Below are 27596 nucleotides of genomic sequence, written 5' to 3'. Positions count from 1 at the left end.
GGTCTCCGTGTCATTGGGCGCCGGATTGCGTCTCCCTCTTAGTTGATGCTCCAACCTCACCTTGTCCCAATTCAATGCCACCGCCTCCAGCACTCCCAAAAGGAACGCCTGCTTTGACCCCAGGATTCCAGTGGGCGTCGCTGGGGCCCAGGGAAAATCCCTGTTAGACTCCGGGTATCATTTCCTTAGGCGCTGTTCACAGTGCCTTATACCTCTGAGCGTCTGCTGAGACAATCCAGGAGAGACTGAATTCCTGCTGGTGTCTTGAATGAGTATGTGGAAGAAGAAGAAGTGCTGATTCAGCGGGTTGCGGTGGCCCATGTGATGAGTCCCAGCACTCAGGAGACAGAAGCAGGCAGATATAGTCCAGTCCAGCCAGGGCTATACAGGGAGAACCATTCTCAACAAACAACAAAATGCTGGTTCAGAGTGGAGTGTGTGGCCCTGAAATGCCTTCACTGGGAAGGCAAGGGGATGAGGAACTCAGGGGCTTCCGGGCTACATCAGAGCCTGTCTCAAAACAATTCACAGGAAGTGGAGGCACAGGCCTTTAAGACCAGGACTCAGGAGGCAGGCTACACACAGAAACTGTCTCCAAAATGCCAAAACAATTCAGTGGTTGGTGTTGGCACTGACTATGTTGCAGGGTGAAAAAGAGCCTAGAGGGGAGGGAGGGAGGGTGAGTATGTGTGTATGTGTGTGTTGTGATTCTTGGAAGACCGGAAGTGACAAGTGACAACCACCTTAGGGTGTGACACCCAGTGAGGAAAGAGACCTACGTGACTGGAAGGGAAGGGTGTTGGGCGCTGAGTCAGATCCAAGCCAGCACAAGCCAGGGAATGACAACTCTCCTACAAGTCAGGTGTGTGGCTGTCCTTGGTCACAGTTTTCTTCCCACAGCCTCACAGAGTGGGGGTTGGCAAACGTTGGCCCACAGCCTACTGCAGCGTGTTTCTGTAAAGTTCTGCTGGCCCGTAGCCACACTGGCTCCTTCTCCCACATGCTGTCTGTAGCTGGGTGCTGTTTCTGCAGCCAAGTCTGCAGGGCCAGTCACATCCCCTGGTCCTTGGGGGGGAAAGCCTGCTAAGATGGGTGTGGTCTGAACAGGCTGCCTGTAATTTGAACAAGAGGCAGAGGCAGGAGGATCACCACCAGTTCAAAGTCAACCTGATCAAGATGGCCCTCCGCCAACCAGAGCTAAATCTATGGAGAATTCAGTCCTTCCCACTCTCTCCAAAACCTACTTACACACCTAACACACCACACGTAGAGGCTGGTTGTTTCTTAAATCCACAGAACTTAGTGAGTGGCAGTTGGCTGGATTTGAATCCAGCATCTGCACATGTGCCTAAGATTGCTTTCTTGATCATATCAAGAGTGTGGGGCCTCAAGAGAACTTGGTGGGGGGTACACATAGCCTTACCAGATGAACTAAAAAACCGAATTCGGGGCCTCCATTTCTGATAAATCACTGAGAGTAAAGTAAGTGTGGGTGGTTGAGAGGCTGTGTGTGTGTGTGTGTGTTTGCATGTGCCCTTGCGTGTGTACTCACAAGAGCGTGTGTATGCGTTCATGCACGTGTGTCCTCAGGAAAATAAGTTAGTCAGGCAAGTAGTACTGGCTGCCTGAGCCACGGGTCCTGAGTTTCATCTCTTCCCATCTGTTGGGGTGAGCTTGTGAATTCTCTCCTCCTTCCTCTTTCTCCAGCGTTTCACTTCCCCTACCCTCTGCCTTTCTCAGGCTCCCAAGGCCCCTGGGCCTGCTTTACACTCAGAGAGGGAGAGGGAGGCAGGGCGACCGAGGGCAGAGTTCCTTTGGTTTGATGCTGACAGCACTGAGACTGTACGAGTGGGTCCTGGCCATTTCCCGTCCCCGTCTGAGAGCCTCTGGGGAGCAGGTTGGGGTTGGGGGCAGGATAAGCTCACTGTTCGAGGACATTTGTCATTGCCGCTAGCTCACACCACTGAGGCCAGGCTGACACACACACACACACACACACACACACAAGCAAGAACACCACCTGTACTGTAGTCACCCAAGGATTGCTGAATAACCCCACTGCCCCAGCAGAAGCCAAAATATGGACAGTGTCCCACAACCACACCAACACACTCACCTCTCAGGACTAGTGGCATGTGGATCCTGACACTGTGACCTGGCAGTGGTCACAGACCACACATACACAGAGCATAAACAGCCCAGCCCTGGGGCCTCACAGGACATGACCTAAGTAGAGAGTTTGATAGAAAAGGCCATCGCACAAATATATATACTAGAAGGCTATGCTTGCACCACATACCAGACAGATTCACAGTGTCAAACACACTAGACACATCCCAGCATTAGAGCCCAGTTGGGAAACTCCCCCGGCGGTTATACAAACATCCTCCACGGGGTCACGGTCATTGCGTGACCTGCTGCAAACCCACTCCTACCACACACACACTGGGGATTTTACACGTCACAGCTCCAGCCAGACTGCCAGTAGGTCACAGCTACTGTCTGACACTCTTCATACACCCACTTGCCTGGGGAGTCCCAAGTGGCCCCACAGACCCAGACACACAGTCACACCCAGGATCCCAGACTAGCAGCTCCCACGCACCCAGACACACCCCCAGGATTGCCGAACCCTTAGACCAGGCTTTCACCCCGGAGGCTGTGGACATGACAGCTGCTGGCTGTGCCCCATGTCCTGCCCACCGGTGACATAGCCCGCCCACCTGCCTGTTGCTCCTAGGCAGGCCTGGCTGCTGGCTGGCCTGGTGGGGGAGGGTAAATTGCAGGCTCAGCACCTCTGTGGGCCCTTGCGCTGTCCTGCTGCCTTGGCACTTGGGCTCAGTGGGTGGCCTGACCCAGCACAGGACACATCCTTCCTACCCACCAGCTTCTACCTCAGGCAGGACAGACAGGACACGGGGTTAGGCAGCTGGGGCATGGGGGAACTTGTGGGAGGGAGCCTGGGTTCCGGCTGGAGCCCCAGCTTCCCGTCCAGCTTCCAGGGCAGGAAGCAGCCAGGGAGGCCTACACAGGCCTTCCTGCCCCATCCTGGACCTGGGTGAGGGAGGGTGAGGTGGGGTGGGAGAGACCGGAACAAGATTTCCCTTGAAGTCTAATCCACAGGCATACACCGTACCAATGTGTTTTATTTCCAGTGAGACCGTATAGGTGTTCAGAGCAGCCCCCTCCTACCCCCAATGCCCCCCCCAACTTTCCCTGGTGCCCGAGGGCTTTTGGCCTGCATGGCATTGTCAGTTTGGGGTGTGTGCTCAGTTCTGTGTTTGTGGCTAGCGATGCCACATTTCTGCTGAGTGTCTGCGGCTTCACATTTTGTGGAGCTCTTTCTGTGGGTTCCCTGCTGGCCCTGTTTGCTGGTGAGAGAGCAGCATGTTACGCCAGCGCGTCATATATCTGGGATGAGTTTTGGGTCTCTTTTTTTTTTTCCCTTTCCCCTTTAGAATCTTCACTGGTCCCTGGGTGTAAATTCTTGCTGTTAGTGTCGGTTCTCTCTAAAACTGGGGTGTTTCATACATGTTTGCAGGTCTGTGAGGAATTTTGATTTTCGGAAGGTGTTTTTTGTGTCTTACCTGAGCTGTCTTTGATGCACATAGATGGTGGTTACCGGTGTTTGTGTGCCTTGTGGGTGGGTAATTTGTGATTGTGTGGGTGTGTGTGTTTTTTTAAAAAAATATTTAGTTTAATATTTTTAATGATGTGTAAGTGCTGGTTCCCGTGGAGGTCAGGGTGGAGTGACAGGTGACAGAGAGCTCATATGACATGGCCACTGGCTGTCTGGAAGAGCTGGAGCCCCTCTGAGCTGCTGACACATCTCTCCAGCTGGGCTGAAATTGGAACCAGGGCCTCAGGTATGCTAGAGAACAGCTTTTAATAGTCACTTCTTTAGCCCCAGGGCCACATGTACCCCAGGCTGGCTTTGAACTTGAACTTTTTACTCCTGTAGCTCACTCTAGAGCAATGGTTCTCAATCTGTGGGCCAAGATCCTTTGAGGGGGAGTGTCCAACAGGCCTCTCACAGGGGTCACCTAAGACCACTGGAAAACACAATCTGTGTTACAATTTGTAACAGTAGAAAAATTAGTTAGGAAGTAGCAATGAAAAGGGTTTTATGGATTTTATGGTGGCCTGGTGGTCACAGCCTGAGGAACTGTATTAAAGTCAAAGCATTAGGAAGGTTGAGGACCACTGCCCTCCGTCTCTAGGATTACAGGTTGTATGCCACATTGAGAATGAAGCCCCAGGCAAGCGTTATACCAACTGAGCCACAACCTCAGCCCCAGGGGCTGCATTCTGTGATTAGTATGTCCTGTTGAGAGTCTAACACACATTTCAGTTTGTATCTGTGTTGTCTCCAACACACTTGAGGTCTGGCTGTGTGAGAGGTCTCACACAGGGGCTCAGAGGCCTGCAAGTCCTTTTAGACTGGTTTCAGCTAGGCTGGAGGAGCTGTGAGCAGGTGTAGCCCACTGGAATGACTGACTACCTGTCGTCTGGAGACTTCAGCTTGTGAGTTGTATGGTTCTTGTATGGGCCGCCTTTGACAGGGTTTGGAGTTGTCTGCATTAGGATGGGGGGAACGGACCCTTCACTGTGTCCTTGTTTTCAGAGGAAGGAAGTTCCTATTATGTGAAGCCATTGGCTGTTGTATGACCAGCGCTGGTTGGCCTTTGTGCTGAGTGAAGTCTGTCTGCGGTGTCCTTTTGCTGGCGGGTGCCACGCTGGCTTAGGGCTGGCTGTGGCAGCGGGTAGGGCAGGGCAGGGGCTGTGGTGGGCACTGGCTTTACGCCCGGCCTGGGTATAAATATCCCCAGGCTGTTTACCCGGCCCCAGCCCTGGGGGTGGCAGCAGCCAGCAGGTCCTGGGGGTTGGGGGGTGGGGTGACCAGGCAACAGCACAGACATTTCCTTCTGCTCAGACAGGTCGGCAGCCTTGTTCTTCTCTCCTGGGTGGGGACAAGGTGGTGACCCCTTGTTTTAGGTTTTTAGGGGCCACCAGTAGAGCTCTGACGTGGATTTCCCAGGGTCTGAGAGACAGACAGGGAGAGGAACAGGAAAAAATAAGGGTGCAGGCTGGAGGGGGTGTGTGTGTTGGGGTAGGGGCAGGCTACTGACAAAGGTGGCGGGAGCTCAGAGCCTGGTGAACAAGGAAGAGAGGTCTGGGGGAGGATGAGAGTCATGGGGGGGGTACAGATGGGATAGGTAGGAAATGAGGACTGTGGGATAGGCAGGGACCTCCCCAGAGAGGAACTGAGGCTGGGGGAGTGGGGGGGTAGGCATGGGTGCAGGCAGCAGCCAGCAGAGACCTGTCCAGGGCAGGACAAACAGGAGACATGGAGGTGGGGACCGGATGCCCACAGAGAGGCTCTCCCTCCCTGACTCAGCCTCTCCGCCCACCCCATCTCCAAGACTCAGATCAGAGGAAACAGCGCCAGTCACCGTGAGGGCTGCTCAAGTGGGGTGTGCTTCTGCTGTCTCTCCTCCTCTAATCCCTGTCCTCGGCCAGCCCCACCTCTGTCTCTCATTTGTAGACTCGTCTGAGCCATTTGACTAAGCCCAGATCCTGACTCAATGGCTGTGCAGCTCAGCTCTTTAGAAAGTTACGTAAGAGGTTGATGGATGGACGGCAGAATTTCTATCTTAAGTTTAATGATCAGACAGAACACTGGTCAACTGTGAAAATACTCAGGCCAACCAACTTCCCAAAGGAGCACTCCTGCCTCCCGTCCAGTGTGGTGGGATCCTGGTTGGGGATTCACTGCGTCCTCTGGGAAGGTGAGGGTAGGTTGTGGCACAACACCTGCACCTTCCACGGTCCCCCACAATGAGGAAGTCTGCTGTCCCATCTTCACTGCTGTCTGGTGCGGTCACATGGTGGCACACTGGCCAAGTGCTGTGTACGATGTGTTTTAGTCTTGGCTCTGCCTGGGATGCCAGGGGGTCTCAAGATGCATATGGCCACTTCTAGGCCCTTTGGATCCTTTGTGACAAGTGGCAATTGACGGTCTTGTTCCCAGGGCTGTTAAGAGGTGTCACTCAGGTCTGGCCCAGGCTGAGCTGCTGAGGATCTTTCAACAGTTTAGGCAAACACCCTCAACATGCCCCCCCAAGTTTAGTTAATGCAGAGGGCAGAGCCAGGGTCAGGATCTTGGCTTTACAAAGCAGTTTTGAGGGTCCTTCAAGTGTGGCCAGAGCAGAATGCCACCATCCTGTAGCAGTTTAGATCCTCACAGGAGCAGGTTGCTTCTGTCTGTTGGGGAGGCAGGGGCCGGGTGTGGGGCATGGGAAGGTAGGACGTCTGGGTTCCCACAGGCCATGGCTGAGTCACAAGCAGCCATCTGGCTTTCATTAGCCCAGGGCAGCAGGGGGGCTCTGTGGGGCGGGCCCTGTGGCTGGCTGGGGGCAGGGACACGGGGCAGGCTGTATGTCTGTGTGTGATGACTCAAGACCATGATAACAGCCTGTGCGTATTTAGGGAGTGTAAACAGGAGAGGGAGAGGGAGGGGGGAAAGTGAGGAAAAGGAAAATTGTGGCTGGGAAGGGGGGCAAGTAGGGGAGATTCCCCTCTTCAAGTTCCTCCTACACTGAAGCAGGACCTGTGCGACCCAGCTCTGCCTCTGCCAGCACTCCCAGCCAGTGTCCAAAAGGAGCAGAGAGGTGCCACCTGGGTTCCCCTAACCTCCACCCACAGGGAAGGCTTCTGCTGCCCTTGGCCAGGCCTGGGGGAGGGGACCCAGAGAACCAGAGCCATAAAGGCTGAGACAGAGGGGCAGACACCAAGGCCTGGAGATAACGTGGGAACGAACAGGGAGGAGGAGGCAGAGAGAGGTGGGGAAACCCAGGGCTGTGCTGGGCATCAGGTGGGGCCTGAAGCTGGTATCCATGTGACAGCTGCAGCCACCAGACGACTCTAGGGCCCTGCTGTGGGCACAGCACCCATGGCACAGAGACGGGTAGAGGGCGGATGCACATAAGTTAGAGACCTAGGAAGCAAGAGGTGGGCGGTGGCATGAAGGGAGAACGTGGGTAAGAAAACATGTAGACCAGACACGGATTCGCCTGCACACACAGCATGTGGGAGGCCGAGGACCGAGGTTTAGGCTAGCCTTGGCTACAAAGCAACTAACCGGGCAAGTCAGTGCTACACAGCAGGATCCTGTCTCAAAGAGAAAAGACAGGTGGGGCCTGGGCAAGAGGGGCAGTGACTTGTTCCCAGAGAGAAGAACCCCTAAACAGAAGTGGGGAGACTGACTGAGGTGGGCTGAGTCACTAGGCCAGCTTGTAGTCAGCTGCCGGGGGGTGAGCAGGGCGAGGGGTGGCTGGAGGGGTGGGAGCCATTAGTCCCCATCCAGCTCTGGGCTGCACACATCCTCAGGCTCCTCCTCATCAAAGTACCGATCCTCCTCATCGCGCGCTACGATGTCCAGGTTATCAAAGTCAGGGTTGTCATCCACCGTGCTGCGGGAAGAAAGCTGTCAGGCATCACGGGAGGCCCAGGTCAGGGAAACTGACCTCCTGGTTATTCGTGGGCCTTCTGGAATCCTAAAGAGGTGCTTCCCCAATCAGCCTACGTAAGAAATGTCGCCTTCTTTGACTGATGGAAAGGGGTGACACCACCACAGCCCGTGGGCTTCTCAGGCTTCAGCTCTTATGTCACACCCGCCCTAGTTCCACCAAGGCTCGGCTCCTGTGGGCCTACATCTGTCCTCGCGCCTGCTCTTTGCAGAGCTACACCCATCCCTTGCTGTACCCCAGGGTCTGGACACAGCAGCTGTACAAAAGCAAACACTGATTGTGGGACACACTTGGGTGTCTGCTGCCCTCCAGAAGGAACAGGTTTGGGCTCCCTGTGTCCTCAGGTTACCTACCTGGCTCACAGGTGACATGCCCGACACGGCAGAGCCTTGGTGGCCCCAGCTAGCAGTGAACGACCCCACTCATGTCAGATCTGTGGGATCCCAGCACGGCCCCTATGGCATCGTTAATCAGGACCCCCGTTCCACTGAAGCTATTTTGGACATAGTTCACGTGTCAGTGGGCTTAGGTATGAGCAAGCAGGGTCCTGAGCTGTCAGACTAGCTAAAACGACCAGTATCTGCCATCTTTCTCTATTTCTTTTTTTTTCCCGCCCGTGAGATAGGGTCTTGACATGTCTCTCTGGCTGGAACTCAGCGATCCATCCACAAGTCTCCCAAGTGCTGGGATGATGCCCCATTGGGCTTCACTTAGTGCTGTGTCAGCACTGTGCTAAGTGTTGCCTCAGTTTATCCCTTTGCTTACAGATGAAGGGGCTACGGTTCTAAAAGGGACAAGGTTAGGCCAAGACCCCAGTCACCTTCCCTCATTGATCTGAAACGTCCAGAGTGACTGACACCAGGACCCTCAGTGGGGAGCTCATCCCGGGTGCTACGGCACTGCCAAGAAAGGCCCTTTGAGGGAAGGCAGGGGCCTGCTTGGGGCCATGGGTGCTGGGCGGGGGATGGGAGGCACCTGTAGTCAAAGCCCCCATCTTTGCCATCCAGGAATCGCTGGTGCATGCGGCTGGTGAACTCCTCCCGAAGGATCAGCCTCTCTTCCGAGTCGGGTACCCAGGCTTCTGAGTCTTTATCCGACCTCTGGTCTGTGGAGATAGCTAGGTGGGTGGCCTGAAGGAACCTGACAGGTTGTCACCCTGTCTAGCCCGTGCTGCCAAGACAGCCCTGTCCCTGCCCTCCCGGCACACACTGGACGCAATGGCGATGCTGTGCTGCGTTCACAGAGAGGGAGATGGCAGGGCGGGGGCCCTGCTGCCGGCCCTCACCTTCCTCATCACTGTCCTCTTCCTCCTCAAGGCAGGCCTCCTCCTCCTCCTGCTGCCGGAGCAGCTTTTGCTGCAGCTCCCGTTCCTGGTAGGACTGAAACAGGAGGTCGGAGAGTGGATAGGCAGGCGGGCCGGCGGAGCCGGAGCCGGGGGCCTGCGGGGCTGGTGTGCGGGCATTGAGCTCCTCCGGGGTGAGGTACTGTCCTATGTACTGCTCATACAGCAGCGGGGCCCGGAACCGCATCTGCTCGTCGCTAAAGTACTCGCCTCCTGTGCAGAAGAGGCAAGGTATGCACGTGAGCACACGTGTCTAGGCATGTATGCGCGTACCCCGCTTGTAAGACGTCTGTATTTGTATGCAACTTAGGTACATGATAACACCACCCACAGGTGCCCGAGGGTCTGTGAGGCACTGAGTATACAGCCTGGGCTGAGCAGGTATATATATATATTTATATATACACATACATACATATGCATATATATACATACACATACATACATATACATATATACACATACCCGGGCCTGAGCCACTATGGAGGCAAGGTGAGCATCAAACCCACAGAGCTCCTCCTCCCGAGTGGTGGGCTCTTCTTGGTGTTTTGTTCAGGGTGGCCTTGGAGGATATGCATGGCCCCCTTGGTTTCCCATGATGCTTTGTGTGAAGATGGGAGTGCTGCTCCTTAGGTGGCAGCTGATTACCTCGATGCTGTCAGCGGACAGTGACCATCTACGATGCTACTTCTGCTAGCGCTTGAAAGGCTGAGGCGGGGGGACTTGGGTTCAAGGACGGTCTGGGCACTGGATAGTGAGACTGTGTCACTGATGCTGCTCTGTCATCTGTTGAATTCTGACCCTGTCCGCTTACCCTTCTGTCCCTTACTTCACTAGGGTCTGTGTCTCTGCTTTCTTTGTCTCCAAGAACTTCTCTGGGGTCCTACTGTGCTTCAGTCCACCCGTCCTCCCTGCCCCTCACCCACCGTCTCCCCACACCTTGGATGAGCTCACGCAGGGCAGCATAGCGCCGGTTACGCAGGCGGGTGCGCAGGGCTCGAGGCCGGGCAGCGCCCTGTCGGGCCACCTCGGCACAGTAGAAATCAGCACGGTGGTCTCCACGAAGGTGGCCGAAGCAGGCCAGGTGCTCTTCCCGGAGGCCTGTGCGGAAGCGCTCTAAGAACACCAGTGGCTTCTTGTGATACAGCTGGCCCAGGATGGCCACCTTCTCCGGCTCTGTCAGATCAGGCTCGCCCTGCTGCTGGCTGCACACAGGCAGGTGGCTGGCAGCGATGGCATGCAGCATGGCACTTACGGCCGGACTCTCTGCCTGGGAGCTGTCACTGTTGGGGACGCCTGGTGCACTCTCTGCTGTCTCCTTCTCCTGGGGTCTGGATGGGATGGAAGCCTGGCTCAGCTCCCCCCAGTGCACACATCTGGGCTCCACACAGTCTGAGAATCAAGAGGAGTCTTTAGTTAATGGCATCAGGGGGAGGGGGCTTAGGTAGGAGGAGGCTGGGAACTGACACACACAGCTCACATTTACTGAGCACCTACTGCATTCTGGGTAATGTTCTAGGCCCTAAACAGATCATGGTGAACAGGCATTCCCACTGTGATGCTGTACAGTGAATAACCTAATTAGCAAAAAGCATGTACTGTGTCAGGTGCTTCCTGCTACAGTAGTACACACCTTTAGTTTCAGCATGGACTCATGGGAGCAATACAGTAAGAAAATCATCTGGATGCTGAACAGGGTAATATATACAGATAGTCCCAGCACTCAGGAGGCCGAGGTAGAATGGTTAATGAGTTTTAGACCAGGCTGGATTACACAGTGAGTTCTAGGTCAGCCTGGGCTACAGGGTGAAACGCTACCTCAAATAAATAAGCATACAATGGACGGCATTGGGCACCCTACCTGACAGGAAGAAATTCAGGGTAGAGCCTGGGCTGTAGTGGGTGACCGGTGCAGTGTGTACGATTCTCTGGAGAAGCCAGATACTTAGAAAGCATCGAAAGGGTCACCTGTTCTTTACTCTGATAAGCGTTCTTGGGGGTGCTAGGAGTACAGGCCTGCTCCGCCACAGTCATGTGGTGCTGAGGATCGAACCCAGGGCTTCGGGCACGCTGCGCAAGCGTTTCACCAATAAGCTACATCTGTAATCCCTGGTTTTGAACCTTCCAGGCTTCGAATTATAAGCCCATCTCACCACGTCTTGCCCCAGATTCTCTACGTTTGCAGGTACGGCTTCGGGGTAGCTAGTGTAACTGGCATTCATAAGGCTTGAGCCAGCCGTGACTATAATAAAAGACTGACTGAAAAACCAAAATCAAACCAAAACAAAACAAACATCAACAAAAACCAAAACAAGACAACAACCCGACCAAAACCTAAACAAATCACCAGGTAATACTTGGAGGAAGTCAGAAGAAAAGTGAGAGGCATTGAAGGTACGCTCTCGAGAGAAAGGACCTAAGGAGACAGAATGGATTGCAGACTTCGGGGATAGGAAGAGTTTAGAATGCAATGAGATATTAGTGAATCTGCATGGGACAAGAGGAAAGCTAGCTTGGTATACAGAAAAACTTAGGTTGGCACAGAAAAGAAGTAACTTGAGAAAGGCTGGTTTGAGACTGGAAGAATTTGCGGGAAGTTATTTGCTTGGAGCGTTGGCATGGTAAAATATGGGTAAGCCTTGGACACGGAAAGGGGTTCATTTCAAAGAAAATGAAGGAAAATGTCAACCTGCCATAATAACCAGACCCGCGAAGCGTCGATAATGCTGGTAAGCTGTGCTCAGACTTCCTATAGTTCTCGGCCACTGCCGGAACCATTTTTTGGTCCCATCGAAAGCGCACCCTCGTCGCCTGAGCCAGGCCAATGCCTCACCATCATCCGGCTTCCTCTCCGCCACCACCGCAGCTGTCACGGCCTCCATAACAGGTCTTCCCAACACAGCAACCGCCGAGGCCGGCTCCAGAAGCCAAGCTGGACCTCTAGGTACCCGGAAGTACTTCCGGCTACGCAAACGTCTCTAAGCGGCACCCAGGCACCAAAGTTCCGGGTCAAAGGCAGGCCTTCTTTATGCGCATGCGTAGCTCCGCTCCGAGTAGCCAGGCGCGCGCGCGCGCGCACACACACACACACACACACAAGACGCTAGGTTGTACAGCTTGGGTCTTAATTAAACCGGAAAATCAGCGGAATCGTGTGTCATTTGATCGCCGATTTAACTCCAGGTCCTTGTGTGGTTAATATTTGGAATGGCTGTATTAGCGCTATCGCAGACTGTCCAATCCTTTTTAACTTGAAAAATGTTTATGTGGTCAGAGGACAATTTTTGGGCGTATGGATAAATTCAGTCAAAATTGGCATCAAGTATCTAACCTCCGGAGCCATTTCACCCACCTTAGTGCTCTTTGTAGACTGCTGGCGTGAGATGAAGTCATAGAGAGAACTTTGTTTTTACAAACAAGATAGAAAACTGCAGATATGAGGGGCGAGCTGTGAAAATTCGCAGTGGAAAGGGGAGGGACCTGCCCACCACAGGCAGGCTCAGAGGCTTTCTAATAGGAATAAAAGCCCCAGACGACCTGAAAGGGATGGGGAATTTGTTTGTCAGGGTAGACAACACCCAGGAGGCAGAGGCAGGGAGATCACCAGAGGGTTTGACCAAATCTGGTCTTTAACAAGGCCAGACAGGGTTATATAGCAAGCCTTGTCTTAAGAAAGCAACGTGAGGCCGCTTGTCAGACATTAGGGTTGTAACCCCTTGGGGTGGTGGCGCCTATAGGGGTAGGGAACTGGAGATCATGAGGAAGTTAGCGCATTAATCTAGAAGCAGGCTTGAAAGAATTTGGTAATCATTTGGGGAATGGCCTAATGAACTCAGCGGCATGAAGAATGGCCAGTAGAGGGCGCCACTGCCCAACACACGCAGGGCCAAAGCAGAACTTCCCAGGCTAGGAGGGATAGTGAGGATCCCTCCCTGCCTTCTCCTAGAGCAAGCTGACCAGTGTCTTTTTGGCACCCAAATAGCCTCCCTCCTGGTGTTTGGCCTAGGTCCTGGTAAACTCTAAATGGTATTCCTACCTTTTGGATACAGGCCCATGTCACCACCCCAGCTTTGTCCCATAGGTTGTGGCTCTTCAAAGGCTCCCCAGTTCAGGAGAGCTAAGGTGAGTTGTCTACAATGGATCACATGTGAAAAAACACAGCTTGCACAGGAGAAATGAAGCTTAGGAGTCCCACCCTGCAGCTCACCTATTCTCTTTTCCAGAAGCTCCCTTCCTATTATTTCAGGGCCTCTCTAAACACTCGGAGTCATACTGGTTACAATTTTGTACTCCCTGGAGGAGGAACTCCAAGAACAGGAACTGGGGCCATCTCTGCTGTGCTTTGAGTCTAGGATGATGTTCAGGATGATGGGAAACAAAGCAGGCAGCCAACACCTGCACGGGTACAGAGGCTGCCCCCAGAGCAGCATTCAGTCTAGATCTTAGGAGTTCTGTGGCAATACACCCATGGTTAAGGATGGGCCTTAACCAGCATGGTATCTTTCTTACAGGTCTCATCTGTCTGTCCTCTGCACAAGGAGCATCTGGGTTATGTGACCTACAGAACTACTTTGTTTAAATGAATGAGTGAGGCATTTCCCCTTCGAAGGCCTCCCATCCCAATTAAAGGCCAACTGCAGTAACACTTCAGGGTTTCAACCCTGCTTCCTTCCTGATAAGAGGTGCCATGTCATTTATTGAAAGAGAACAAAACAAAGCAGGGTAAAACATCTCTTAATAAGTGCAGTTTGCTAAAGTCCGGTTAGAACATCCGAGGAAAGGGGAAGTGAGACTAATCAAAAGGACCATTGAAAAACTTTGGAAGTCTGGCACCTGGAAGAGCAATGGAGGTGGTAGTGGAGGAGGAGGAACTTCAGGGTCTGCAAAGAAGCTGACCCCACCCCCCCACCTTCCCTTCACCCTCTCACCCGCTTAAGCCCACCAGAAACTACCAAGACTCCTGGAGTAAAAGGTTTCAAGTTCAATAGTCACACTCTCTCCAAGTACAAAAAGCAGTTACAATCCAACTGAACAGACGCTTGTGTGCAAAGTTACGGGGAACCGAGACATCATATAAAAAGGTTAAAGGTGATTTTGTTGTTTCGAGGGTGTGGCTCTTCCTCAGTTACCTGAACCCAGCAAAGAAATGGTTATTTGATGAAGTATCAACGGCAGACCCACAGTAAAAACAGACAAATTCTAAAAATTAAAAAAAAAAAAAAAGCATAATTACCAAAAAAAGTCACTGCTTCCCCCCTCTGCATTTTGCTTCTTAAACTTTTTTTTTTTTTTTACATTTTTGATTTTTTTTTTTTTTTTAAATCCTGAAAAGTAGACAGTAAAACAGCTCCTGGAAGAATTTACAACCAACTGCATGAGAGTCTGGGAAGCCAAGGGGCTAAAAAGCAGAGTAGGGAGGGGCAGACAGGCAAGGGCCCTCCCCAGTCACTGTGGTCTCACGGGGTAACGAAGGGAGGGAGAAAGGTCAGAGAGAAAGTGCCTGGCCTATAAGATGGGAGAAGCCCCTCTGGAAGAAGTGGGCCAGAGAGAGGCAGCCCTGGGATAAATCTGTCCCCAGCACCACAGGACTCAGAGGGAAAAAAGGCCAAGGCAGGTGGCAGCAGAGGCAGCCGGCACGAGCTGAGGCTCCATCCAGCTACTGTGTGCTCGCGCCCCCCTGCGTGCTGCCCGAGTAGCCTCCGTAGTCGTAGTTCCCGTAGTACGGCGGCCACTGGCTCTGGTTCTGATAGTACTGGCTCCACTGCTGAGCATACTGGGGAAAGAACAAGAATGTCAGGTTATCTCTTTGCACCCCAGTCCATCCCTTCTTCCCTTTTGTGGTCCATCCTCAATATATGGGTCCTTTGACAGAAACCAAAGTGCTTTGGAAAAATGAGGGGTGACTTGATGTCACATAAGTGGGAAAGTAGGAAATGCAGCCCTGGTCTTGTGACTTGATGACTGTCCTTTTCAGGTACGGTAGCCCAGCACCAACTTGGAATAGAACTTGGCACCCTTTGGCTGAGTTGGAGGCCAGGGATACACAGTGGTTATTCATCAGCCAGTAAAGAACAGTTTACTAAAAGCTTGAGACAAGCAGCTACCCATGTCTCAGGAATAGGCAGGAACCCAAGTCTGAATGCATGCCCAAGAATGTTCCCAGAAGCCCCACTGGAAGACCCATCTTTGCACTCACCTGCTGATACTGGTTATAGCTGGGCTGAGGATAGGTCTGGGCAGTAGGGGGTGGCGGTGGGGTATAGGGGGCAGGATTGTAGGGGCCATAGCTCCCATAGTTGTAGGCAGGTGGTGGCGGAGGTGGAGGTGGTGGGGCTGTGTAACCCTGGGTGTAGCCTCCTTGGTTGTAGGGTGGCTGGCTGTAACTTGGCTGAATAGAGAAAAAGACAAAAGCTCCATGAGACAGACAGACAGACAGACAGACAGCACACACTGGTATGGACACAGTTTCCTCGATGGCGGCAAGTCTGTTCTAAAGTGCAAGCACAGGTCTGGGAAGCAGCTGACCACTAGGGCCTAAAACCCGAGGGCAGCAGTGCACATGGCATGTGGAAGACCCGATTCAGTCTACAAACAATCTCAGCTCAGTCGTGTTCTTGGTGTCTTGGTAGTTTACTAAGTTTGTGTGCACAAAGTGCTGGGCACTCAGGAGATGGTGGCAGTGGCTACAGTGAGAGCTGCTGAGGAAAGCAGTGGTGACAAGTTCTCAAGAGCTTCTCATGCACAGGCTGGCTCTGGAACCCATGCCTCATCAGCAGGCCTGACATCCCCACTGCTTCTGTTTTACAGGATGGAAGCTGAGCTCAGCAGCTCCGAGAACTAGTACAGTGACCGACAAGTGTCTGTAAGTTTAGTTTCAAGGAACCCTGCAGGCACTACACACAGGAGGGGCACATACATAAGACAGACAGACAGACAGACAGACACACACACACACACACACACACACACACACACACACACACACACACACACACACATATTAAAGTAGATATAAAAAATAATGAACTCTAAAAAGAAAATCTAAGCGAGGTTGTTGGGCTAGGGTCACACTACTAGAATGACTAACCCAGGTCTGCCTAGTCCCCGAGGCTTCATTAAGCTACAGTACCCATCACCTCCCAGCAACTTCACAGTGATTCTAGTTATGTTTCTGTCCAGTATGTGGAAACAAGGACCAGCGGGGTCAAGCCGACTGTCCCAGGTCATAAAGTCAGGCTCTGTTGTGGCTAGGCTTGGAACTTAAGTCTTGCCAAACTCCTATTCCAGGAAATGTGCATGAAAGGACTCAGATGGCTGTGAAATCAGAGATGGCCCCAGTTCAGCAGAGCCCAAGCAGTGGTCTCCTAAGGAATGGAACAGGGTCTAGAGCCATTAAAGGACAAAGTCCTTATCCTCCCAGGATGGGCAAAAGCTGACTTCACCGAGAGAGCTTTCTTATAGAGCCGAGGAGACCAGCAATAGAGCTAAAAGACATGACCTTGCTGATGGGAGCCAATGCTTGCAGCTACCTCCACCTTTGGGGGAGAATCTAGCAATGTCTAGTGTTTGACACAGCTAAGCAGCTGCAAGGGAAAAAGGACAGGCTGAAGGGAAGAGTCCAGACCTGTGGCCACCGAGTCATACCTCAGGCCGCCCTCTCTACACAAGTGCATATGTGTACAAACAGACACATGGCCTCACCTGTGGAGGGCTGTAGCTGCTCACTGTAGGGGTGCTGGTATTGGCGCTGGAGCCAGGGATGTTGCTGTTTTTGTTGTAGCTGCTGGCTCCTGGAGGGTTCCGAGCAGGGCTGTAGCTAGGTGGTGGCGGTGGTTGCTGAGGTGGTGGTTGTGGTGGCGGTGGCTGTTGTGGTGGTGGCTGTTGCTGAGGAGCCCGATTATAGCTGCCTCGGTTGTTGGAGCTGTTGTTATCCCGGTTGTTGTTACCCCAGCGGTTCTGGTTGTAGCCACCACCTCCACTGCGGTTGAAACCTACATCGAAAAATCCGTATGTATGAGAGGACTCAGCATAGCTGACTATGCCCAAGGTGGAGCTCAATAAAGCCAGCAAATGCAGGTACTCCATTTGTGCTTCCCCCAGGCCTTGGCACACTCCCTTGTCCCTGCCCTGACACAACACCTAGAGTCACTGTTTGCAGACAGATTTGTCTGTCTTCCAGTGGACTGAGCAGGCAAGGCACAGATGTCTCAGACGTGTCTAGCTCTATGTAACTGCTGGACAAATAAAAACAGTATTCAGGAACAATGCTAAGCGCCAGCCAACAGCTGCAAGCTAGTCAGATACAGTCTAATAGGTCAGTCCAAGTGGCCTCTCCCGAGCCTCTGTACAGTGTTTCCCGAATCTGTACCCTCACCACACTAGAAGCAGGTTCCATAGAAACCCTTCCTGAGCTGCTTGTCCACATGAAGGTTAATTTGGTGTCATGAGGTCACAACATCCTTGGTCACTGAAGAAAGGTCTAGGACATGTCTGACAGTTTTAAAGATTTGTTTGAAAGACATTATTCTTTTTTTTTTTTTTTAAAAGATTTATTTATTTATTATATGAGCACACTGTTGCTGTCTTCAGACACACCAGAAGAGGGCATCAGATCTCATTACAGATGGCTGTGAGCCACCGTGTGGCTGCTGGGAATTGAACTCAGGACCTCTGGAAGAGCAGCCAGTGCTCTAACCACTGAGCCATCTCTCCAGCCCAAGACATTATTCTTATTTGGTGTGAGTATGAAAGGATTGGATACCCTAGAGCAAGAGTTACAGGAAGCTGTAAGCAGCTCAGTGTGGCTGCTGAGAGCCAAACTTAAACCCTCTGTAGGAATAACTAATGCCTTTAACTGTGGAGAGATCTCTGGTCTCACGTTTGTTAATTTATGATCACATTTTATTTCAGACACCAACCACTTATTAAGTTCACTGGACACCCAGCTCAATTTAGCTGTGTGATCATGGGCAAATTAATTGTTCTAAGCTTGTTTCTTCATTTGTTTTTGAACAAAAAGCAGTCCTAATATTTGCCCTTATGAGATCTATAGATGGACCCCAAGATTCCTCAAAGAAGTGTATGGTCAGATAGGAAAAGCCTACACAAGAGAGCATTGTCCTGTGCAAATGGGCAAAAGTTTTCAAGCAGTGAGGCTGGGAGACTAGGCAGTGGGAAGGCCCTTGGGGCTGCACAGCAGCAACTCCCACGTACCAGCTCCCACAGGTTGGCCTTAGAAAATGCAAGGCTGGAAAAGGTCTCACCTCCTCGGTAATTGCCTCCTCCACCGCCGCCGCTGCCACCACCACCTCCACGGTTCTGGAAGCCTCCTCGGTTGCCTCCAGGAGGGCCTCGGTTGTCATAGCGCTGGAAACCACCACCACCACCACCACCACCGCCGCCGCCACGGCCTCGGAAGCCACCAGCTCTGTTGTCAAAGCGCTTTTCAGGGGGTGGGCCGGCCTTCCGGCCTTCCTCGTTATACTGCCTCACCAGCTTGTCTGCTTCCTCTCGTTGGAGCTCAACGAACAGAACCTCATCCAGGAAATCCCCAACATCAGGCAAAGTGAAGTTAGCTAGGAGAAAGTAAACATGGAGAGCAGATCAGCACCTTCTAATGCCTAGTTCTCTTCACCTCAAAGTATTGGTTCGTCGGAGTAGGAAGGCTGAAGGAATGAGGTAGTGAACAAGTCAGAGGTTAAGAGGGACCCCAACTAAGTGCTTGGTGTAAACACTGGCAGGGGCTAACAGACTCTTCCCCAAAAGAGGAATTTGGGTCCCTCCAGCCTCACCTCAAGGTGCTTTAGAGGCAAGTGAAGCCATAGCCCCCCTTCTTCTCATTGTGAAGCAAACTGAGGCTTGCCCAAATGCTGGGTGCCAGAGGCAGGAGATGGTGTAGGCCTTTCAGCTTGGGCTCTACACATTCCTTTTCGCATGACGCCCGTCCCCATCCAGTCTAAAAGTCCTTCCCCAGACAGAGACTGGAAGTCTGTTCCCTTCTATGTGGGTAATGGGAGACACAAAATAGAAACAAAGAAGAGACCACAAAGGAATCACAAGGAGCTGAGAGGGCAGAGTGAAGAGATCTTTGTTGATGCTGCTGAGATGACCTGCACCACTCATTCCCTACCTTTCATTTCTAAGACTGCATGGTCGGGGACGTCTTTCCCTTCTTCATCAGTTCGCTTTATTGTGCGGTCTTTTAGGTCCTCATCAGTTGGACAGATTACAATAGCTTTCCGCTGGAAGCCTTCAAATGGTCTCATTTTCCGTCTCTGGGCTGACCCATAAACGTTTGTCTAAGGTGGGTAAGAGGCGAGAGATTGGAGATTCAGAATGGTCTCTCTTGCGGGGCATCAATCAGAAAGGTAAAATAGGAATCTCCCAGCAGACACTCAGGAAATAGCTCTTTTTCACCTTCTAGACTCATGTCCATCTCAGTGAATTAAAAGACTTAGGACACACAAAGAGGCTGGCTTCTAATAGCTGGGCTTTCCTTATTAATCCTATTTGTTACTGACACTGGAGTTTACCAAGCCTTTCCTCTGTTCTCAAAGTATTGTGTTTGCAATAAAATATGCACTGTACAAGTTATAAATAAAGCTGAAGGGAAGAGCCTCCCCACCTAGTGTCAGCCATACTATGAACAGAATTCTACTGCATACAATCTTCTCAACTCATAATCCTGCTTAAGCCTGAGTGCCAAGATTACAGTTCTAAACTTTTCTTATTAAAATAAAATAAAAACTGATACATGTAGCCCTGGCTGTCCTGGAACTGTATAGACCAGGCTAGTCTTGAACTCACAGACAACCACCTGCCTTTGCCTCCCAAGTTGCCGGGATTATAGATGTGTGCCACCATACCTGTTTCTTCTTCTAAATAATCAATGGAAAGAGCATATCCCAGTGGTCCTGACAATTGTGCAAACTGCTTCCATTAATATATCAAATCTTTTCCCCTGTTCCTTGCAAACACTGCTCTTACTCACAAGTCTACCCAGGGAGACTGACAAGGTGGCAGCCTGTGCTTTTCCAAAGTGCAGCTGGCTACTGCTTTGTTTTTCTTCTTTGCAGCAGCAGGCAGAATACATGTAATGACTGAGAGCAGCAATAACACCCGTGACCAATACCCCATGTGCCAATCAAGCCCTTTGCCAGGCTGGGGAGGATGAACACAAAGTAAGACAGAACTTGAGCAGCAGCTGAGGCAGGAAAAGAGGTGTAGCTTCACAGACCAAGCAAGGTTCTAAGTCAGAGCGTCAGCCTGTTACTCATAAAATCAACTCACTGTGGATTTACTGCATTTCAAGCCCTGTAAGGGCAAACAGTATTAAAGCCTCATAGCCACTACTATGAAGACTGAATAAATTTAAGTGAACTAAAGTCTGGGCCCAGGCTCACTTCCAGCACTGAACATACAGGAGCTACTATCAATAATGGGTGAGGTGCTGTGGATATTTATTCCACGATGTTGACTTGAAGCAACCCAGACCAAAGCGAAAGGTTAAGCTATAGAGCTCTCCCAAATCAAAAGACAAGAGAGGTAGGGCAGAAAGAGCCAGGAACACAGGCTTTAGGGGAAAAGCTTTGTGATGAAATCTCAGTTGTGTTATTTAGAATCTGGGAATCTGTAGACAAGTCCCTTAATTAGTCTGAGCCTCAAGTTGCATCTGAGAGATAGGACCACATCACCCTCCCACCGGCTCTGGTAAGAATTTGCAGATGGGAGATTTTGTGGCATGCGGTGAGGAAAGAAGCCAGCACACAGGGTGGATCTCAACATATGGTCAGCAGGCCCAACAGTGTTCTAAGAGAGGCTTCCCAATGCAAACACCAGGATAGACTCAGCCCAAGAAAGATATGACACAAGGGATCTTTTCCAGAATGGCAGGGCTGGTGCACCATGAGGTGAGGCTGGAGGGAGATACAAGCTGTGGGTGAGGCTGTTCTGGTCCTAAACTAGCTCCGTGGCTCAGCCCACATGTCAGGCTAAACATTTTGCTCTACTCCCAGAATTTCCTGAAGAAAGCACAGCAGAAGGGGTGAAAGGCATACACCTACATACTGTGTGTGGCCTTGAGTAACAAAGGATTTCAAGAAACAGGCTATAGTTTCTGGGCGGAGCTAGGTTCTTGCTATTGTAGTCCTCCTCAGCACCTTTCCTAAAAGCCAAACATTTGGCTTCCTTCAGCACAACTGTTAAGTTTCCTCCTGACACAAAAGCCAGAGTGAATGGTTGGCATCAGGGTGACTGTGGCCCTATTTGCTGATAGTTAGCTGGTCCACTCAATCTGGTGCCCATGAGCGATCCTGTTCTTACTCCTACAATCTGTGATGGCACAGAGAAACACATCTGGTCATCTGCTACAGTACACTTGCCCTCTCAAAGTTTCAACGAGGAACAGAAAAGTAACTTTGGAAAAAGGACCAATCCTGCAGCTTTACAAGATGGAAGGGATGAGGGCAGAGTAGACTGAACCCACAGTGGCTGGCCTTTGTCTGGGATGATGTGTGACTCTCTGAGAAGCCAGGTCTGGAGTCTATCTGCCCTGCTGCTTCCTGGGCTAGGGGAAGGAAAGAGGGGCCATGCAAAGGCTTGGCTTTCCTGGAGGAAAGGGAATGAACTGCTGGTGACTGTTACCACAGCAAACACAATGAGGTCAGAGCCCTAGGGCGAGCCCTGCACTCTGTGGTCTCTGGGGGGGGGGGGGGGGTCCTGTGGCTGTTGCTAGGAGACAAGAACAACAGCGAAGTCAGCTTTTCCAGACACACAGAACACCCAGCTTCTGCTCCTTCAATTCCACAATGCTTGAGGATGTCACCTCTAAGAGAGTAGCTGTGGACTAAGGTTGAGACTACTTCTAATCCCACAAAGTGAGCAGAAGGAAGGTGGTAGGGCTGGGGTTCTTAGACATGGTGCTTTCTAAGTCTCATATGGCACAGAACAAGATACGAGGACACAGCAGACACACATGGGCACCTCTGCTGATATTCTGAGTTCTTTCAAAATCCTTACTGTCTGATCTGTCCAGTCTTTCTTGTCATATGCAACAGGGCCAGTCTGGCAGCAAGAGAAACTTGGCTGGGTCGCAGAGGAGCACATCTGGCAAGGAAAGCTTGCTTTGGGTTGAGTGAGGTGAATCCCAGTGGAAGGAAGTACACACGAAGGAAGAGAACTGGTATGAGTGCCAGGAATGAAGCAGGCTTGAGGCTCTGGGGACTGTGGGGGTGGGGGGAAAAATTCCCTCCAGTGCCTGCAAACAAGAGGCAGTTTACTTTGGGGCTCGACTCCTGCCCTAGGTTTGATTCAGGAATAGTAATAATTATAATAATTTGGCACGTGCCAACGGGGATGAGAATGGAACTAGAACCCAAAGGGCTTTTTTTTTTTTTAATTTTTAAAAAAAATTTTTGTAAGGGTCTCACAAAATAGCTCTGGCTAGCCTGGCACTCCACTCAGAAGTCAGCCTGCATTCTGTCTCCTGAGTGCTGTCATCATGGGAGCTAGAACCAAAGCTTTGATGAGGCAAGTAAACAAAGTTGTATGCAGCCAACTGACTGACCAATGCTCTGCTATCCTAGGCCCTGACACACCTCCAAGAGGATCCTAGAGACAACAGCCACCAGCTCCAGATGGCCTGGGCAACTTTGTTCCTGTTGAACACCCTGTTTTGGGGCCTTATGATAGCCCAAGGACAAGCTAGAAATCTCATTCTAGGGTTGCTTGGCTAGGGGCCTGGCAAAGGCAGAATCTTGGCTGCCCAGCTTCAGCAGGGTTGCACAGGTAAATTATCTTCCAAGGATGGAAGAAGAGCTAAACACAAGGAATATGACCTGGGCTGAGATTCTACAACTACAGGGACACAGCATGCAGTTTTAGTGTCTTTAAAGATCTCCTCTGCCCATGAGACAGCTATGCATTAGCAAAATAATCCTCATGGCCACAGCTAAGAGTGTGACAGTGCCAAGATCTGCTCTAAACCATTGGCTATATTCATATAACAAATTTCTCATAATTTAAAATTTCTGGGACACACTTTTTAGGGTTTAAGGCTAAAATAAAAAAAGCCACCGGCTTAAAACCCCTTTCTTGGCCTCACTGACTGAGAGCTTCAGCTCTTGGCTCCAGCCCTGGGTTAACTAGAGAACTGTGTTCTTTACTTTGGAGGACAGGAGCCTTTGCATTGTAGTTGGCCTGGATCATATGGCCTGATCTGCAAGGCCAGCAGGCTGGAGACCATAGGTAATCCCAACTCTAGCTCCAAACAAGGATGTAGCAGCTAAGAAGGCTGCGTCAACTCTGCTTCCATTGTTGAGCTAATTTGGCCAGCAGTATGAGTGAAGGACAGGCAGGGAATTCTTTCTGGGGAGTGAAAAGAGGAACCTAAGGGTATTAACATTGTTGCTCAGCCCCTTAGAACAATAGATCCAGTGGGGGTACAGACAGACTAATTCTAAAATGGTCTAAAAAGGAGAATAGGGCAGAGTGAGTTGGGGAGAAGTGAAGATACAGCTTGATTGGGAGAATGCTTATCCAGCATAAGTAAAGTCCTAGACTTGACTCCCAGTTCAAGAAGTGACGCCAAGCCAAGAATCTCCAGAGAAAAGGCTGAGTAGTAGACCCCATACTGTTAGGGCTGAATTAAAGGAAAACCACACATTGCTGACATACTGTCACCAACTGGCTTGAGTAGGATCAAGTCACATGAAGACAACATGGTTCCTGGGGATTTTCCTCCCACTATGCCAGCCACCAATGCTAACTCCTAGCTCCCTTTTCATCAGGTTTTAGTCAATGCTGCATAGGGAGGCACTGCACCCAGTTTACACAATGGGGCTTTACAGGGCCTATTTGTTTGCTTACAGGTTCCTAAGAAAGCGTGCATGAGACAAGTAAACACGCTCTGCTGCTACTCAATGGAGCCTACACAACAAATGCCAATACCATACTGTGTAGGCAACAAACACGTGTCTATTTAGGACAATCATTTTTTAGCAACGTTGAAAAGCAGTGTTTTTACTCCAAATCGAACCTGACCAACCCCTACCCCTGACTGAAATGCAAACATGTGCTCCCTGCTCATGGGAATATGCCCAGAGAAGCTACAACATCTTTATTCTGCAGAGTATGTAATGACATCCACACTAGCTGTTCTGAACTAGGTCCTATGGAGGTGTGAGGGAACTTAGGCTCTCCATTTTGCAAACTAGGATGCTGAGAGTCACACTATACAGTTGGCTACCCACAAATGCATAACTAGCAAGTAGTAGAGTTAGGGTTTAAGCCTGTGAGACTTAGAAATCTTTGGGTTTTGAGGCTAGAGAAATAGCTCAGTGGTTAAGAGTACTGGCTGCTTTTCCAGAAGACCACTCCCAGAACCCACATGGCTGCTTACAAAACTGTAACTCCAGTACGAAAGATCTGATGTCCTCTTCTGGCTTCAATGAACAAGGCACACATATAGCACACTGATATGCAGGCAAACGCCCACACACATAAACCTATGCCTCTTTCACCTGGCTATGACTCTTACATAGAAATGAGTGAGCCAGCAGGTCTGGGTCATGACCGAAAACCCCACCTCGGATAGGACTTAGAAAGAAGTGTCTATTGCTATCCTTATGTATGGTGTATTCCTGACCCAGCTGCTACAGAACATTATGGAGAAATAAGAAAAGGGCTGAAGGGAAATCCCTGTGCAGTGACTAGGTCTACTCCCCTCTGCCAAGGACCACTGGCTGCAAGTACCTGATCTAGGATATAGTTTCGTTTCTTGCGGGCAGCGATCTGAATAAGACGGTTGAGGCACTGAGTGGCCTGCTGGATCAGAACATCCCAGCGGCCAGCATAGTTCCGCTGCCGACGCAGGCCCATCACCTGTGGGTAAGAGGTAATGAAAGGTGAGTGGAGCCTTAGGTACAGGATAGCACCCAGAGGCTGGGAGGTAAGAAAGGTGAACTCACAGGTCATCCTTACCCGCATCTTATCCATGATGGCATTGGTACCCAGAATGTTGTACTTCTTGGAAGGGTTAGAAGCTGCGTGTTTGATGGCCCATGTGGTCTTGCCGGCAGCAGGCAGGCCTACCATCATCAGAATCTACAAGAATAGGACAGGGAAGGAGTGCTGTGAAACAGCAGCAGCATGTGGCATGGTGGCATATTACCACCCTGGCTTGATGGTGCCCATGATGATGACTCTGAACCTCCTGGTTGCCTCTGGAAAATGGAAGTAATAGTATCTATCTCAGTGTTGCTGTTGGGAGTCAAAGACATAGGCAAGCACCAAGTCAAGTCCCACCAACAGCAGTTACAGAGGATGAAGCAGCCACTGGCAAGGGAGCCCCATGGCCTGGGATTGAACCATGGACAGCTATGAGAAATGGTAAAATGGGAACTGAGGTATACTGCCCACTAGGTCACAAATATAATTAATCATCATATTTAGAATTCAACAAACACTACATGTAACCTAAATGCACAGTAAAGGGAATGACTCTTTCAAAGCCATTAAAATGTGACAAGTGACATGTGGAGGAGCACAGCTATAGTCCCAGTAACCTGGGAGCTTAAGCACTAAGAAAAATGGAGTTTAGGGAGCCTAAGGCCCACATAAGTAACACAGCAAGAACGTCTCAGACAAGGTATAAAGGGAGGTTTTCATGCAGTGGGACAGACCATAAAGTAATGTTAACCGTGAAAGGACAGGATAGCAAATTGCTTGTCAGGAGATCTCAATTATAGGTGAATGTCAGAAACAGGATAAATTTCAAAATCTTCAGATAAATTTATTTGCCAGAAATTCCCATAGAATTATTGGAAACTTTCTATATATTTTTAACTTTCTGAAACAAATATAAACTTTGCAAAAAATATATATCTTAAAACAGTAACAATTTTATCATCTGGAAGGAAGGTCAGGGTAGGACTGCTATGAATTCAAGGCCAGCCTGGGCTACAGAGATCACGGTTAATGAAAAACAGACAGAAAGAAACAAACATAGTCCAATTGGTACCAGAGCCAAAGACCACTTGTCATGCTTGTAGCCTAAGTGGGAGGGTGGAATTTCTTAGACCTCTCCCAGAACCCTGGGCAGCCTTGCTCGAAAGTAGTGTGGTCACACTGTCCTTTGGAACGTCACACTCAAAGCAACTTTTCAACTCCAATCTTAACCAAAGAGCTGAGACAAAGAATACTACATACCCAAGTTTCTGTCCCTCTCACCAAGTACGTAAGTGTTCCTCCTGTGCCCTGGGTGGCTCTGGAGGAGTGGTCACTAATTTAGTCCTCTAGTCCCACTTACCTCACACTCGGCTTTGCTCTTTGGTCCAATGGTGCCCCGGATCCGCTCACTGAGGGGAAGGTGCTGGATGAATGTAAACCCTGGGAGAATAGAACAGTAGGGCTCTGCTCTCTGCCCAAAGTTAAATTCCACAGCACAATTCTTCACCAGGACATGAGGGTAGAGGGCCTGACCCCCTAAGGCTTCTTTCTGGATTCGGAAGGCAATGCCCATCCACTTGCCATTCTTGGTAAAAGAAAGCTCCACATCATTTCCACATTCAAAGTCCTAGGAGAGAAAGCCAAGGGTAAACTGGTGTGATGGTAGATACCCCTAATCACAGTATCTAGAAGGCTGAGGAAGAAGGAACAAGGATTTCAGATTAGTCCAGCCTATATGAAATCTTGTCTTAAGAAACACTAACTATAAACTCTTAGCTAAAGGCACTAAGAGCCACAAGTGTGAGAGTTAATGCAGTGGCTAAAATGTTAATTTTTCTGGACCCCATGGCATTCTCTCTTGGTATACACACAAGTTAGGCAGTACCAGGAAAAGCTCAGAGACACTTTACCCAAATCGTTTCTTATTCAAGATCTGGAAGCTAGTAACATATTTGAGTCTTGTGTTTAGGCTGGGATAAAGATGAAGGCAAAGGTAATCTTGCCGTGTCCTCCAAAATGACAGGGAAAAGATTCAGAGATAAAAGAAGTCAGAGCAGGAGCTTTTTAGCCAAGTGCAGCTCTACAAGAGGATACAAACAAGTGTATACCCTTGTTCACTCACTACACATTCCTAGAGTGCTTACACTCTTCCTAGCACACGTCTGTTGATGTGGATCCCATGGAATTCAGGGGTCAATGGAGAATCAAACAAAGAATCTCAATATTCTGGCTGTTCTGCAGGGAATTTGTATGTTAGGTTCTGACCAAAAAAAATGGAAATGAGCCATGTGCACAAACCTTGTGGTAAGAGAATCCATGCCTTGATACACAAAAGGCATGAGAAAAGTAATCTCAGACATGCATGCAAAGATTCATTCATTCAAATTGTTTACTGAGTTTCTGAAGTTATAGTGGACGCTATTTATGACCTAAAGCAAATTAATTTATCTTGTTTCTCTGTGAGGGGGAAAAAAAAAGAAAAAAAAAAAAAAAGCCAGATAGTGGTGGTGCACACCTTTAATCTCAGCAACTGGGAGGCAGAGGTAGGAGGATCTCTGTGGGTGAGGCCAGCCTGGTCTACAGGGTGAGTTCCGGGACAGCCAAAGAAACCCTGTCTCAAAAAAGCAAAATGTAGATGGCTGGGCTGGAATGATGGGGGAGGAGCCATGGTATAAAAGGCTTTCCAAGTTACTGCTAAAGGTCGGAACCACTGCTGGCAATGAAGCAGAGCACTGGCTGCCAAAGCTTCCAAGCTTAGGACGAGGCAGCAGCCTCAACAG

General features: G+C 50.4%; 2 protein-coding genes across 5 annotated transcripts in view; both read right to left on the bottom strand.

The window, feature by feature from the left end:
* Nucleotides 1–5670: 5670 nt before the first annotated feature.
* On the bottom strand, nucleotides 5671–11820 carry CCDC97 (coiled-coil domain containing 97). Its single transcript, XM_080909159.1, has 5 exons — nucleotides 11705–11820; nucleotides 9811–10263; nucleotides 8815–9084; nucleotides 8505–8634; nucleotides 5671–7472 (listed from the first exon to the last, which is right to left on the bottom strand). Exons 1-5 carry the CDS (start codon nucleotides 11751–11753, stop codon nucleotides 7352–7354), a joined length of 1023 nt encoding a protein of 340 aa, XP_080765285.1. The 5' UTR covers nucleotides 11754–11820; the 3' UTR covers nucleotides 5671–7351.
* A 1776-nt stretch (nucleotides 11821–13596) lies between these two features.
* Nucleotides 13597–27596, bottom strand: part of HNRNPUL1 (heterogeneous nuclear ribonucleoprotein U like 1) — a 30678-nt gene continuing 16678 nt past the window's right edge. For all 4 annotated transcript variants that reach the window (XM_080908358.1, XM_080908359.1, XM_080908360.1 and 1 more), the window contains exons 8-15: nucleotides 26177–26443; nucleotides 24850–24972; nucleotides 24622–24750; nucleotides 19001–19169; nucleotides 18135–18446; nucleotides 16573–16862; nucleotides 15068–15259; nucleotides 13597–14644 (exon numbers count right to left, since the gene is read on the bottom strand). In XM_080908358.1, coding sequence (XP_080764484.1) covers nucleotides 14528–14644; nucleotides 15068–15259; nucleotides 16573–16862; nucleotides 18135–18446; nucleotides 19001–19169; nucleotides 24622–24750; nucleotides 24850–24972; nucleotides 26177–26443 — 1599 coding nt within the window. In that variant the 3' untranslated portion in view covers nucleotides 13597–14527. The remainder of the gene's footprint in view (nucleotides 14645–15067; nucleotides 15260–16572; nucleotides 16863–18134; nucleotides 18447–19000; nucleotides 19170–24621; nucleotides 24751–24849; nucleotides 24973–26176; nucleotides 26444–27596) is intronic.

Source organism: Micromys minutus, assembly GCF_963924665.1.
Source record: "Micromys minutus genome assembly, chromosome: 32".
NCBI classification, from domain to species: domain Eukaryota; kingdom Metazoa; phylum Chordata; class Mammalia; order Rodentia; family Muridae; genus Micromys; species Micromys minutus.
This window is presented reverse-complemented; position numbering and strand designations above follow the sequence as displayed.

Coding starts and splice junctions, on each gene's coding strand:
- CCDC97 (XM_080909159.1), bottom strand. CDS start 11,753: ATGGAGGCCGTGACAGCTGCGGTGGTGGCGGAGAGGAAGCCGGATGAT. Junction 10,264..11,704: donor GGAGAGGAAGCCGGATGATG/GTGAGGCATTGG, acceptor CTTGATTCTCAG/ACTGTGTGGAGCCCAGATGT. Junction 8,635..8,814: donor AGAGGACAGTGATGAGGAAG/GTGAGGGCCGGC, acceptor CTATCTCCACAG/ACCAGAGGTCGGATAAAGAC.